Source organism: Pristis pectinata, chromosome 3, assembly GCF_009764475.1.
Source record: "Pristis pectinata isolate sPriPec2 chromosome 3, sPriPec2.1.pri, whole genome shotgun sequence".
NCBI classification, from domain to species: Eukaryota; Metazoa; Chordata; class Chondrichthyes; order Rhinopristiformes; family Pristidae; genus Pristis; species Pristis pectinata.
Window position 1 is genome coordinate 72,018,365 of NC_067407.1, and position 13,735 is coordinate 72,032,099.

Genomic DNA, 13,735 nt, shown 5'->3' on the forward strand with positions numbered 1-13,735 from the left:
TTGTTCCCTCCACGACCCAGTGCAACTTATTCCCAACTCACATCAATTTTATTTGGGGACAAAAAAGGATGCATACCTGGGATTGTTATCACAAGACAAGGGAGCAGAAGTAGGCCATTCAGCCCATTGAGTCTGCTCCAAAGGAAAGGGAAAAAGAAATGAGAAATGGGGGTGGGGGGGGGGGAGAGTCTGCTCCATCAGGAAAAAAAACTATTCTAACCCCAGTTTTCAGCCTTATCCCCATATCCCTTGATACCATAGAAGCATAGACCTTGACTAATTAGATGTCTATCTCCTCAAATGCCCCCAATGATCTGGCCTCCACTGCTGTACGTGGCAAGGAATTCCATAAATTCGCTACCCTCTGGCTAAAGAAATTTCTCCTCATCTCTGTCTTAAACCAGTACCCTCTAATTCTAAGATTGTGCCCTCTGGTCCTGGACTCACCCACCAAGGAAAACAGCTTGGCCACATCTACTCTGTCCAGTCCTTTCAACATTTTAAATGTTTCTATGAGGTCCCCTCTCATTCTTCTGTACTCCAGCGAGGACATTCCAAGAACCGACAAACGCTTATCATATGTAAGCCCTTTCATTCCGGGAATCATCCTCGTAAATCTCCTCTGAACCCTCTCCAACGTCAACACATCCTTCCTAAGATATGGGGCCCAAAACTGCACACAGTATTCCAAATGAGACCTCACTAGTGCCCCGTAGAGCCTCATCAACACTTCCCTACTTTTATACACTATACCTCTCGAAATGAATGCCAACATAGCATTGTCTTTCCTTACCGCTGATCTGACCTGGTGGTTAACCTTTAGGGTATCCTGCATGAGTACCCCCAAGTCCCTTTGTACTTCTCCCCATCTAGATAATAATCTGCCCGTTTATTTGTTTCCAAAGTGTACAACTGCACATTTCTCAACATTGAATCTCATCTGCCATTTCCTTGTCCATTCTCCTAAACTATCTAGGTCTCTCTGCAACCTTCCTGTCTCCTCAATACTCTTTACTCCTCCACCTATCTTAGTGTCATCTGCAAACTTGACCACAAAACCATTTACTCCATCATCCAAATCGTTAATGTACAGGGTAAAAAGAAGCGGCCCCAACACTGACCCCTGCGGACCACCACTAGTAACTGGTAGCCAACCAGAACAGGATCCTTTTACTCCTACCCTTTGGCTGGTTGGCAGAAAGCAATGCTCCACCCCTTCTGTTATCCTACCTGTAATTCCATGAGCTCTCATCTTATTAATCAGCCTCTTGTGTGGCACCTTGTCAAAGGCCTTTTGAAAGTCTAAATACACAACATCCACAGCCTCTCCCTTATCTACCCTGAGATTTCCTCAAAAAACTCCAATAGGTTGGTCAGGCAGGATCTTCCCTTCACAAAACCATGTTGGCTTGGACCTATCTTGCCTTGCACCTCTAGGTATTCCATAACCTCATCCTTGAGGATCGATTCTAATAACTCTCGCACCACTGACGTCAGACTAATAGGTCTGTAATTTCCTTTATGCTGCCTCCACCTTTCTTATACAGTGAAACTACATTTGCGACCCTCCAGTCCTTCGGAACCATGCCGGAGTCTACGATTCCTGGAAAATTATCACCAATGCTTCCACTATCTCTAAAGCCACCTCCTTCAGAACCCAGGGATGCACCTCATCTCCGGTCCAGACTTGTCTGTCTTTAGCCCATTTAGCTTCCCTAGCACCTTCTCTCTAGTAATCTTAACTGAACTCAGTTCCATCCCTTGAGACTCCTGACTATCTGGTATATTGCTGATGTCCTCCATAGTGAAGACTGATGCAAAATACTCATTTAGTTCTTCTGCCATCCCTTTATCATCATTATAATCTCTCCCACACCGTTGTTATCAACCCGTCTCTCTCTTTTACTTCTAAAACTCTAGTATCCTTTCAAATATTATCTGCCAACTTCCTTTTATAATTCATCTTTTCTTTCCTAATGACCTTCTCAGTTTCTTTCTGCGGGTTTTTTAAAAGTTTCCCAGTCTTCTGTTTTCCCACTAATTTTTGCTTCCTTGTATGCCCTCCCTTTTGCTTTTATTTTAGCCTTCACCTCTCTCGTTATCCAAATTTGTGCCTTTTTTCCCCATTCAAAACCTTTTTTTCTTGGAATACATTTATCCTGCATTTTCCTATTTCTTGTAGAAATTCCATTCATTTCTGCTCCGCCGTCCCTCCAGCTAGCTTACACTTCCAATCAATTGGGCCAGTTTCCTCTCTCATGCCACTGTAATTTCCTTTGTTCCACTGAAATATCAATACACCAGTTATCAGCTTCTCCTTCTCAAATTTGAAACTGAACTCAATCGTATTGTGATCACTAGTTCCTAATGGTTCCTTTACCTTTAGTTCCCTAATCACCTCTGGTTCATTACACAGCACCCAATCCAAAACAGCCGATCCCCTGGTGGGCTCATCAACAAGTTGCTCCAAAAGCCGTCCCCTAGACATTCCACAACTCACTCTCCTGAGATCTACCACCTTGCTGGATTTCTCAGTCCACCTTCATGTTCTACCTCTACTGTCCAACTAGGTCCAATCTAAGGGAAACATCATTTACTGGGAAGCCAGGGGCTAACTTTAGAAGAAGGAAAAGTTCAGTGTACATTACAGGAAATTAACTCTGGTCAGATAAGGATAACAAGTAAGGAGTTAAGACAGCAAATGGAGTTGAGGTACAGGTCACCTATCAACTGAAATGATAGAAGTCATGAGGGCAGAAGGCCTGCTCTCATTCCGGTGCTCCTCCATCTCTGGTTACCTGACACACACGGAAATAAATGGTATTAATGGCACACTCACCAAAACAGAGTTGATATTCGAGATTGGCTTCAGTTGTATTGGTAATAGAAGCAGTGGTAATTATTGATGTAACATCTGAATAAGTATAGCAGCTACATAAATGGCATTAGTTGCCATTTGTAGCACCTGCATATCAATTTTACACCAGACACACTATAGGGATGATCCTTTTGACTTCCAGCAGAGAGCTTCAGCCGATGCTGTGCACAATTTTCAGGCCTAGGCACTAAAAGGTGCAAACTGCCCAGTGTAGCCCTTATTATATAAAATTCTGCATCACAGATTATAACCTACTTAAATGGTGTCTGATGCAAAGGAAGTGATAGTCATGGAGTGGGTAAGTCATATATTTACTTTCAGGTTGAAAACTTTGCATCTACTAACTGGTAGATATTGGTCTCATGCCTCCTGTGTAATATACAATACTGCAATAGCATTAGCTCTGTAATGCTCCAAGGCATGTTATCCTGATGCAGTGCATTGTATACAACTAGTGAGAATTAGAGGATAGAACAGTACAGCACAGGAACAGGCCCTTCAGCCCACATTGACTGTGACAACCATCAGAACAAAGATATTTGGCTCAGTCACATGGAAACCAACATCAGGCGTGGGGAATGGCTTCAACTACAGGGCAAATATGGCCTTAGACACAGGAAATACAACTTGTGCCTCACAGATGGTGGAAAGGCTTTTGGGGACACTTTGAGTGATTCACCTTCTGACAAGTAGCTTAATTCAAATGAGGACTCGATTTCAGTCTTATGCAGCTGACACCTTTAATCATTCTTGTTTTTACATTTTAAGTTTAAGTGGAGTACGCTGATGAAATCACTAAGAATGACCACATTCAAAGCTGAGGGAACAAACATCAGGATATAAAACAATGGAGTGCAATAGAGAGCTGGAATAACCAGAATTATCCTCCTAAATCAATCCAAATTTTTATCTGATTTTTTACCACATGTCCGCCAAGTCCATATGAACTATGCAACACTGTTTTCATAACCAAAGCTTCAATGGATTTAAAGCACTTGGATAAATTAGGTATTTGATATCAAATTCAAACTGTGGTCATGAGTACAACACTATTGGAAACGAGAAAGGCATACAGACTAACAAAGTGGCAATGAGGTTGCATCATCAAAACATGGTGCAAGTTGGTCTGAGGAACAAGGACAAAACTCAAGATTGGACCAGACTACTAGCATGGGTTATATTCACATCAGATTATTTGGGCACATCTAGCAAAGTAGTTTCTACATCACGATGGGACTGATTTCTTTCCCAGATTTGACATTTCACATGCTCTTCAGTAGGTGACAACATCACCTCCAAGTGGTTCAGGTTCCACTCCAAACAAGAACAAAGGCTAGATTAGCACCAACACAGGACAGAGGGGTCACACTCCCACCTGTGTGATCAGCCATTAACCCAAGCTTTTGTCTGCCCTCTCACAGTGCTCTAAAAGAGGAGAGCAGCTGTGGTCTCCAGCATTCTTCCTACTTTAGCATCATTAAAGCAGATTAACACATTGCTGTTTTGTGGGTGTGAAGTGTGTGCTGTGTTTCAACAACTGGCTTCAATGGATGTGAAGTACTTCAAAGTATCCTAATGAATAGAATAAAACCAAGTTTATTTCTAAGAAACACAGCTCCCCATGATCTTCAATGCTTTCTATTTACATCTGTTTTTATCTGTTGGTACTTCTAACACATGACCAGAAAGACCACACTCACCTGATCAGTAGTTTAACCTTTACCACATCCGTTAGATCATTTTTGTAGGCTGTTCTCAAAGGGAAGTCACTCTAAACATTCTGCCTATTGCACAGGTTCACAGGAACCATCTTGGAAGATGCGCCTTCTTGTAATTTTTTTCAACTTCATGGGAGGGGGTAAACTTGGTCATAGAATAATATAGCACAGAAACAGGCCCTTCAACCCAACTAGTCCATGCCAACCAAGGTTCCCACCCAAGCTAATCCCATTTGCCCATGTTTGGCCCATATCCCTAAACCTTTCCTATGCATGAACATGTCCAAGTACCCTTTAAATGTTGCTACTGTACCTGCCTCAACCACTTCCTCTGGCAGCTCATTCCATACACTGACCGGCCCTGGGTGGCAAAGTTGCCCCTCAGGTTCGTATTACATCTCTGCCCTCTCACCTTAAACCAATGCCCTCTATTTTTTGATCAACTCTAGGAAAAAGACTGTGTGCATTCACCCTATCTATGCCTCTCAAGATTTTATACACCTTTAAGATCATCCTTCATTTTCCTACACGCCAGTGAGAACAGTCCCAACCTGCTCAACATCTCTCCATAACTCAGTCCCTCGAGTCCTGGCAACATCCTCCTAATCTCCTCTGCCCTCTTTCCAGCATAGTGGCATCTTTCCTACAGCAGGGTGACCAAAACTGAACACAATATTCCAAAATATGGTCTCTCAACATCTTGAACAACTGCAACATAACATCCCAACTTCTATATTGGTCATTGGTACTACCCCACCAAGCTTGCTTTTCCATTCAATCTGTAAACTGTTGGCAATTCACTGTGAATGACTGGTGAAGACCTAATTCACCACAGAGTCAACAATGCTATCCTTGTGAAGTTACCTTTTGCCTGAAATGCACCTCTCCCAAAAGGAGGACAAGTAACATTATAGTCCCATTCGGAATGATTGGGATGGCAATTGTATGGCAGAAAATATGAGCTATGGAGAAGTTTCCATACACAGAACAGGGATGAGCTCCAGAACAATAAGCTAACTTTCTGAATTCAAAACATGCTGATGTAACAATGGATATTGGGTGAACTGCATGTAGAAAGAGGAACATGCAAACAGGACAGATCCACAAACATCCAGGATTATTCATAAACTGGCAAATAATGCTCAACGTAAAGCATTTTTGTAGACTCTTCCTGGTAACTTTCAGGCTAGTCAATAAAACAAATGCAAATCTAACTGACTGATTTTCAGTCCTGTTTGGATGAGGTTCTTTCTGATATCACAAGATAAATTCAGTCAGTTGTTGAACACGTCTTTTTTTTTAAAAAAGTGACTGCTTAATTCACAAACATGGGTCTTGGTGCCAATTTGGAATTAACAGTTTGAAGACCGAACAGACTTCCTACAAATAAAGTTGTAGCATTTACAGCACATAAAAATTAAAGCACTTGACAGCAGAATCCACTACTGGCCGAAAAGGAGACTATATGAAGTAACCAACTGGAACAATGTGTAGTAATGAAGAAGGTATGTACTATGGGCAATGATTCAACTTCATCAGTCCACCACCCAGACTGCTGCTGGAGTGCGTCGGCATTGTTATGTAGCCCTTCAGACAACCCCTCCGCCAGTTAGACCGCTTGCTATCAACTTCGAGGACAGCTAGAGAAACCATAAACCTAACTGAGTGCTCGGTCCCACAACCATCTCCATGGCAAGTTGGTGGACCATGCTCAAGCCCCAGTAACAGGGAGCATTCTGGTGGGTAAATGCACAGTGCACTTACAGAACATTCCTATTTACCTGTTAACTGTTGGAATGATATTTTGAGGCTGGGGGGGGGGGGGGGGGGTGGAGGGGGTTGGCAAGCAGTCAGCTTAAATCAGAACATTAATATTTGCAAATATGACAAGGGCATGCCTGAGCAATGGATGGAAAAGGAAGTTTGGCATAAAGTCAAAAATATCAAAAAGGGCATCAACATCTCAACAACGTTGGCTCTTTTCCACATAGCTTCAAGTTGAGACATTGTAACAAAGAAGATACCTTGCCAGACAACTAACAAACATATTAATCCACAATAGAGAAAATACTTTGATCTTGTCATTTTTGTTTTTGAAATTTATTGAAGGGGAAAACATGTAAATACTGCTGTAATATTGAGTGATTAATGTTCCAGCCTACCTAAAAAGTGACTGGTGCAACAAATAAGATATTGTATCCATCAATTTCCATTCTGCAGAAATGGAAAACATGCTCTCGTCTGTGCCCAGGGGTGACTCTGATTTTCCCGACTTACACAAGGTTGGACAGTGACCATTACAGAGGACTGAACTGGGAGAACATTGCATTTGCTTTGACACAAGGCACTCTACCAAAGAGTTTCTGGCTAGGAATTAAGAAAAGTAACTTCACCTGTTTGCCTCCCCTTTCCTCTCACCTCCAATGTCTTCCAGCCAGACCAATTGCTGCTGGCACATGCCATGCATTTTCAATTCACTTCACAAGATAGTTTTTGCTGCTCCCAAGAATTTTTTTACATAAATAAAAAGGAATCCCAAAGTTGACACCCTTACAATAAAGGAACATTTTAAAATCAAAACCAAGTGACTTCTGTGCAAATAGATCAGTAACTGTTCCCATATTTCAGTGCCATTCTTGCAGATTAAATAATGCATTAGTGAGGCAATTCTGATTGTAGCAGCAGGAAGATGAAATATAATTAAAGCATAGACATGTTGCATACATCAGTACACATACAGTTTCAAATCTGCATTTACAGAAAATCAGCTCACATACAAACAGAGCAACTACGATGTGCATAAATATTCTGAGGTATTGTTGCAGAGAAGCAGGAAAAGCTGCAATATATTCAGTTGATTTCCAAATGCTGGATTAAATAGACCTCTGAATATAGACAGCTTCAATGCCATGGAGCTGTAAAATTAGACAAAACGGACTGAATCTACACTAAGTAGCACTGAAGAAATGGTTTAAAAGGTTTTGGTTTCAGTGAACATCGACTCCGTGGAATTTTTTTCACAAGGTTTTGCCATTCTTCTGTAAGGGAAGACACTAATATCTGATTTAATTGGAATAACACATTCTAAAGATGTATAATTTTACACCAATCACCTAAAAGAGTTCTTTATGAAGGCACTTGCTTGCTTTAAATTTGCACCTTCGCCCCCACCCACCCCATCCCTCACTTCCTTGCTTACCAATTTTTTCTCTCCTCCCGTCCTCCTAGGAAATGCTGGGGTACTTGCTGAGGTATGGTGCCACAGACAGCTCTTTACCTGGAGGCCACAACTCAAACTCCAGTCCTCCAAAAACTATTTACAACCACAATAAGTGCCCTCACAGATGACTGATGATATCAAGCCAGTTGCTCTTAAAAAAGGTTAAATTAATTCAATCAACCACGCAGTTCAAGAAGGTTTGATGCTCAATGTGAGAATCAGGTGATCTCAGGCAGCGCTGCACTTTGGCCTCAGTACCTGTGGGTTAAAGGAGGAGATACAAGCTCTGAAAGCTGCTCTTTAGTGATCAGTGTGGGAAGCTTGCACACACGGAATGGGGCGAGAACAGGATTGGGTAATCCCCATCCTGGGGACTTTGGACTGAAGCACACCTTGGAACCATAGCCCAGCAAGGAGAAAATTCATTCATGTGAGGAGGGGAGGAAAATCCATCGAGAAACTCGGCAAAAAGAAATAAGAAATTTGCCCAGTCCATTTAATACTACAATAACTTTTAATCATACTTATAAGTAGCTATCCAATTACTTTTAACAAAAATACATACCAAAATGCTCACTAACCCAAACAGTGAAAACTGATCACAAATGCTGCAAAATCTGTTTATGAACATATGTACAGTTTGTTATATTTATAACAGTACATAAACATTCATTTGGGTGGCTGTAAAATGGAGACGTGTGCATCAAACAATGTTCTGAAAAGGTCAATGGCACACTGGGTATTTATCCTTCTGTGGAAACCTACACTAGAACAAATCCAATCATTTCTGCATTAGTGCAACAGAATCCTGTAACCGATAAAGGCATCTTCCGTCAGAGGTCCGTCTTGGTTAGCATTGCTCATGAAGGTGCCTCTGTTGCTTTGAGTTCCTGCCCTTTTTTCCCTCTGCTTTGTGTCTCGCACAGTTTAAGGATTACATTGCGGATTTCTTCTCGTTTCTTTTTAACTTGTTGCTGAGGAAACCAGTCCATCAGGTTCATGGGCAGCTCAAAACTTGGAATCGGGTTCTGTGAACGGCAAGGTGTGGCAAATATTATTTCAACAGAGAAGCACACGAAGGGGAGTGGGCAGAAAGAGTCAGCATCCTGCCGCAAATACTAATACTAGACAGTGCTTTTAAAACTTCTATACAGTAAAACTCTGATCATCTGCTATCCAATTATTCAGAAATTCCAAATAGTTCAGCATCTGGCTCACTGGGTGCTGATGCCCGCACTCCCTTTAAACTCACTGGGTTCTGTGCCCATGCTCCCTTTAAGTTTATCAGGGCCCCAATTTCCTGCACTCCCTTTAAACTCACCAGAAAATTCATTACACATTTCATAAAAGTAAATTAAAAATGAATTAGAGTACTAATAGGAATAATATGGAACTATGATGTTGTGGCAATTACAGAGACCCGGTTGAGAGAGGGACAGGACTGGCTGCTTAATGTTCCAGGGTTTCAATGTTTTAGAAGATATAGGGAGGGGTTCCATTACTAGTCAGGGACAATGTACCAGCTGCATTCAGATGGGAAGAAATGCAGGGCTTTGTCAACTGAGTCTGTATGGGTAGAATTCAAAAATAAGAAAAGTGCCATCACTCTGATGGGTTTATACTAATGGACCCCCAAATAGCCATAGGGACACTGAGGAGCAGATACGTGGGCAGATGATGGAAAGGAGCAAAAACAACAGGGTTGTCACTGTGGGCGGCTTCAACTTCCCCAACATTCACAAGGAACTCCTTAGTGCAAAAGGTTTAGATGGGGCAAAATTTGTTAGGTGTCCAAGAAATTTTCTTGAAGCAGTGTGTGGATAGACCAACTAGAGGGGAGGATATACTGGATCTTGTACTGGGGAATGAGCCTGGCCAGGTGACTGACCTTTCAGTGGGTGAACACTTGGGAAACAGTCATCACAACTCCTAAAGCTTTAAGATAGTTATAAGGATAAGAATGGACTTTGCAGGAGAGTATTAAATTGGGGGAGGGCAAATTATGAGGGCATCAGACAGGACCTAGGGAGAGTTAATTGGGAAGAGCTGTTTTCAGTCAAATCCACATCTGACATGTGGAGGTTGGTTAAAGACCAGCTGCACAGAGTTCAGGACTAGTTTGTTCCAGTTAGAGGAAAGGACAAGGACGGCGAGCTACAGGAACCTTGGATGATGAGAGAGGGTAATTAATTTAGTCAAGGAGGAGGAGGAAGCATCCGTAAGGCTTAGGGAGCTGGAATCGAACAGGGCGCTTGAGGACTATAAAGGAGCCAGAAGGGAAGTCACGAAGGGACTTAGAAGAGGTAGAACGGGTCAAGAAAAATCCTTGGTGAGTCGGATTAAAGAGAATCCCAAGGGATTCTACACATACATCAAGAGCAAGAGGATAACTAGGGAGAGGGAGAACCGCTCAAGGATAAAAGAGGGAACTTGTGCTTAGGGGTGGAGGATGTGGGCAAGATCCTAAATCAGTACTTTGTGTCAGTATTTACTGAGAAGGATGTAGAAAATAGTGAGGTCAGAATGGAGCATGCTAAAATGCTGGTGCATTTTGAGATTAGGAAAGAGGTAGCGTTAAGTCTCTTGAAAAACATTAAGGTGGAAAAGTCTCCAGAGACTGATGGGATATACCCCAGGTCATTGAGAGAGGCAAGAGATGAGATTGCCGGGGCCTTGACCAAGATCTTTGTATCATCGCTTGCCACAGGTGTGGTGTCAGAGAACTGGTAGATAGCTAAAGTTGTTCAAAAAAGGGAAAAGGGATAATCCTGGAAACTATAGACTGGTGAGTCTCACATCAGTGGTAGGGAAGCTACTGGAGAGGATTCTTAGGGAGAGAATTTATGAGCATTTGGAGAAGCATGGTCTAATTAGGGACAGACAGCATGGCTTTGTGCGGGGCAGGTCATGTCTGACTAATCTGAGTTTTTTTGAGGAGGTGATGAAGGTGATTGATGAAGGTAAAGCAGTGGATGGTGTACACATGGATTTCAGTAAGACATTCAATAACATCCCGTGTGGTAGGCTCATCCAGAAAATTAGGATACATGGGATCCACAGTGCCTCGGCTGATTGGATCCAAATTTGGCTTGCCTATAGAAGAGGGTAGTGGTGGATAGGTCATATTCTGGATGGAGATCTGTGACTTGTGGTGTTCCACAGAGAGCTGTCCTGGGACCTTTGCTATATATACACAAGACTTGGATGAAAATGTGGTAAGGAGGGTGAGAAAGTTTGTAGACGACACAAAGATTGGTAGCGTTGTGGATTGCAAAGAAGATTGCCAAAGGATACAGCAGGATTAAGATCAGTTGCAGATCTGGGTGGAGAAGTGGCTGATGGAGTTTAATCTGAGCAAGTGTGAGGTGCTGCAGTTTGGGAGATCCAATATAAAGGGAGAATACAGTTTATGGCAGGATCCTTAACAGCAATGATGAACAGAGAGATCTTGGGGGCCAGGTACCTGGGTCCCTAAAAGTGGCTGCACTGGTTGATAGGGTGGTAAAGGCGGCATATGTCATGCTTGCCTTTATTAGTCGAGGCATGAGTTCGAGAGCCAGGAAGTTATGTTACAGCTTTATAAAATTCTGCTTAGGCCACACTTAGAGTATTGTGTTCAATTCTGGTCACCTCATTATAGGAAGTATGTGAAGGCTTTGGAGAGGGTGCAGAGGTTTACCAAGGTGCTGCCTAGTGTGGAGGACATATGCTATAAGGAGAGGTTGGACAAACTGGGGCTGTTTTCTCTAGAGTGGTGGAGACTGAGGGGAGATTTGATAGAAGTTTATAAAATTATACGAGGCATAGATAGACAACCAGTATCTTTATCCCAGGATTGAAATGTCTAGTACTAGAGGGAATGTATTTAAGGTGAGAGGGGGAAAGTACAAAAGGAGATGGGCAAGGCATTGTTTTTAGACAAAGTGGTGGGGGCCTGGAATGCACTGCCATGGGTGGTGGTGGAAGCAGACAGCATAGGAGCATTTTAGAGACACAGGCACATGAATATGTAGAGAAGGGAGGGATATGGTCAACGTGTGGGGAAGAGGGATTAGATTAATTAAGCGTCATTGGTTTAATTAGTTCGGCACATCGTGGGCTGAAGGGCCTGTCCTGTGTTGTTCTATGTTAATATCCAATAATCTGAAAAATCTGTCAGTCCAGCACCAAAGCCCTGGGATGCTGGATAATCAAAGTTTCACTGTACAAATACTGGACAAAAAGGCTCTCAATTTGGCTGCTACCTCTTGTCAAAAATATTTAGGCAGCACCAGTAATACTGTAAGACACCATGGACACTTCACAGCTTTGTAAAGCAAAAATCTGATAGTGAACTATATTATAAAACATTAATTTTGATGACCAAAAGCTTAGTTAGAGGTAGGTTTTAAGGATTGATTTGAAGGCAGAGATGTTAAGGGAGAGAATATTGGAATACGAGACCAAGCAACTGGGGGGACCCTGAGATCTTGCAGGGTGAAAGGAAATTGAAGCAGGAGGGGGCAATTAATTATGCATAAACAAGGATCATTTTAAAATTGAGGTGCTGTTAATGTAGGTCAGATCTGGGGGGTGGACTGAGGATCAAGGCCATCAGGGGGAAGGGAACTTTTGAGCTTAGAAGTTACAGAGGCAAGAATGAAGGTTTCAAGAAGTTGAACTGGCACAGGGATGAGAAAATGTTTCAGAGGTGGAAGTGCTTTAGTGATGGTGTCAATGCAAGGTCAGAGGCTCGGGTCAGGATCAGATTGGTTAGCACATGAGTGAAGGGTGGGACGTGATCACCAGGAGAGAATACAATGGTGGCAGTAACAAGAGGCTCAGTCTACGCCTGGTAAATGCAAAATTGTTTTAAAACAAAAAAATATTGAACATCTGGGGACTTGAATGCCTTAGCTAAAAATATATTTTAGACCTGCAGGCTGCAATACATCCTTCAAACCAGATCCGAAATCTTCTGACCAGTGGGTTGCACAGTTTTAGATTCTGATTTTTTAAAATTCTTTGATACTAGTGTGCACACGTGCAAATGGGCCAAAGGCTTCCAAGTGGAGTGAATACATTTACTGGCATTGTTGGGAAGGTCTTCAATGCCCAACGACCATATACCGGAGATACCTTCTGTACACTTGCAGGGACAGGGGCAAAGGCCGGATTGACCCAGCTAATCATGAACTATCAATGACCAGTGTGCAGGCTGGCTGTTCAAGTGAGGTGATTGCTGGTGTCGAGCATCCCATGAAGCGTCCTCACTGCAAGTTAATGGGGATGGAGGTCGACGGAGAGCCAAAAGGTGGCTGGCTATCATTATGGAGGTACATTAAAACCGAGTACTTCTTCCTTTTGCAACCATTTAATCCCTGCTCCCCAACTCACAATTAAAGCTGATACCAACCTCAAAGAAGCTTTCCACGTACTGTAGGACATATACACCACAGTCGCTGAAGTTGTCTTGCTGAGGAACACGAGGATTAGACCCCTTTATCATGTCTTTGGTGAAGGACCTTTTGCTAGCTTTCCTCATTTCCCATTCTACTTCAAGGTACCTGCTCACAACACCAAGAGGTGGCAGTGAAATAGAAATAATCCAGCAAGAATTTAGCACAAAATCTCAAAAGACACAAAGAAGTCTTTGCAGAAATGCCCTTACTCTCGCAGAATTTTAACCACGTTTGTACGACTTGGTCCACGCAAAGAATCCATGATGAGAATGCACGGCCTGTGAAAAAGATGAAGAGAACGAAGCTGCAAGTGATTGTTTTTTCTGTGGCTGCTTAGTGAGTAATAAATGTCCAGAGAGAATGATAAATCCTGACAGATATCCTGGAATTTTTAGAAGTACCCCTGCCTCCTCACGTAATGGGATATCTAAAGGCAATACCTTTACCCAATTATGTCACTTTTTGCACCTCAGATAAA

General features: G+C 42.5%; 1 protein-coding gene across 4 annotated transcripts in view; it reads right to left on the reverse strand.

Moving 5' to 3' along the window:
- Nucleotides 1–6,713: 6,713 nt before the first annotated feature.
- senp6a (SUMO specific peptidase 6a) overlaps nt 6,714–13,735 on the reverse strand; it is a 74,114-nt gene continuing 67,092 nt past the window's right edge. For all 4 annotated transcript variants that reach the window (XM_052012856.1, XM_052012855.1, XM_052012854.1 and 1 more), the window contains 3 exons: nt 13,467–13,535; nt 13,212–13,362; nt 6,714–8,844 (listed from right to left, as the gene is read on the reverse strand). In XM_052012856.1, coding sequence (XP_051868816.1) covers nt 8,677–8,844; nt 13,212–13,362; nt 13,467–13,535 — 388 coding nt within the window. In that variant the 3' untranslated portion in view covers nt 6,714–8,676. The remainder of the gene's footprint in view (nt 8,845–13,211; nt 13,363–13,466; nt 13,536–13,735) is intronic.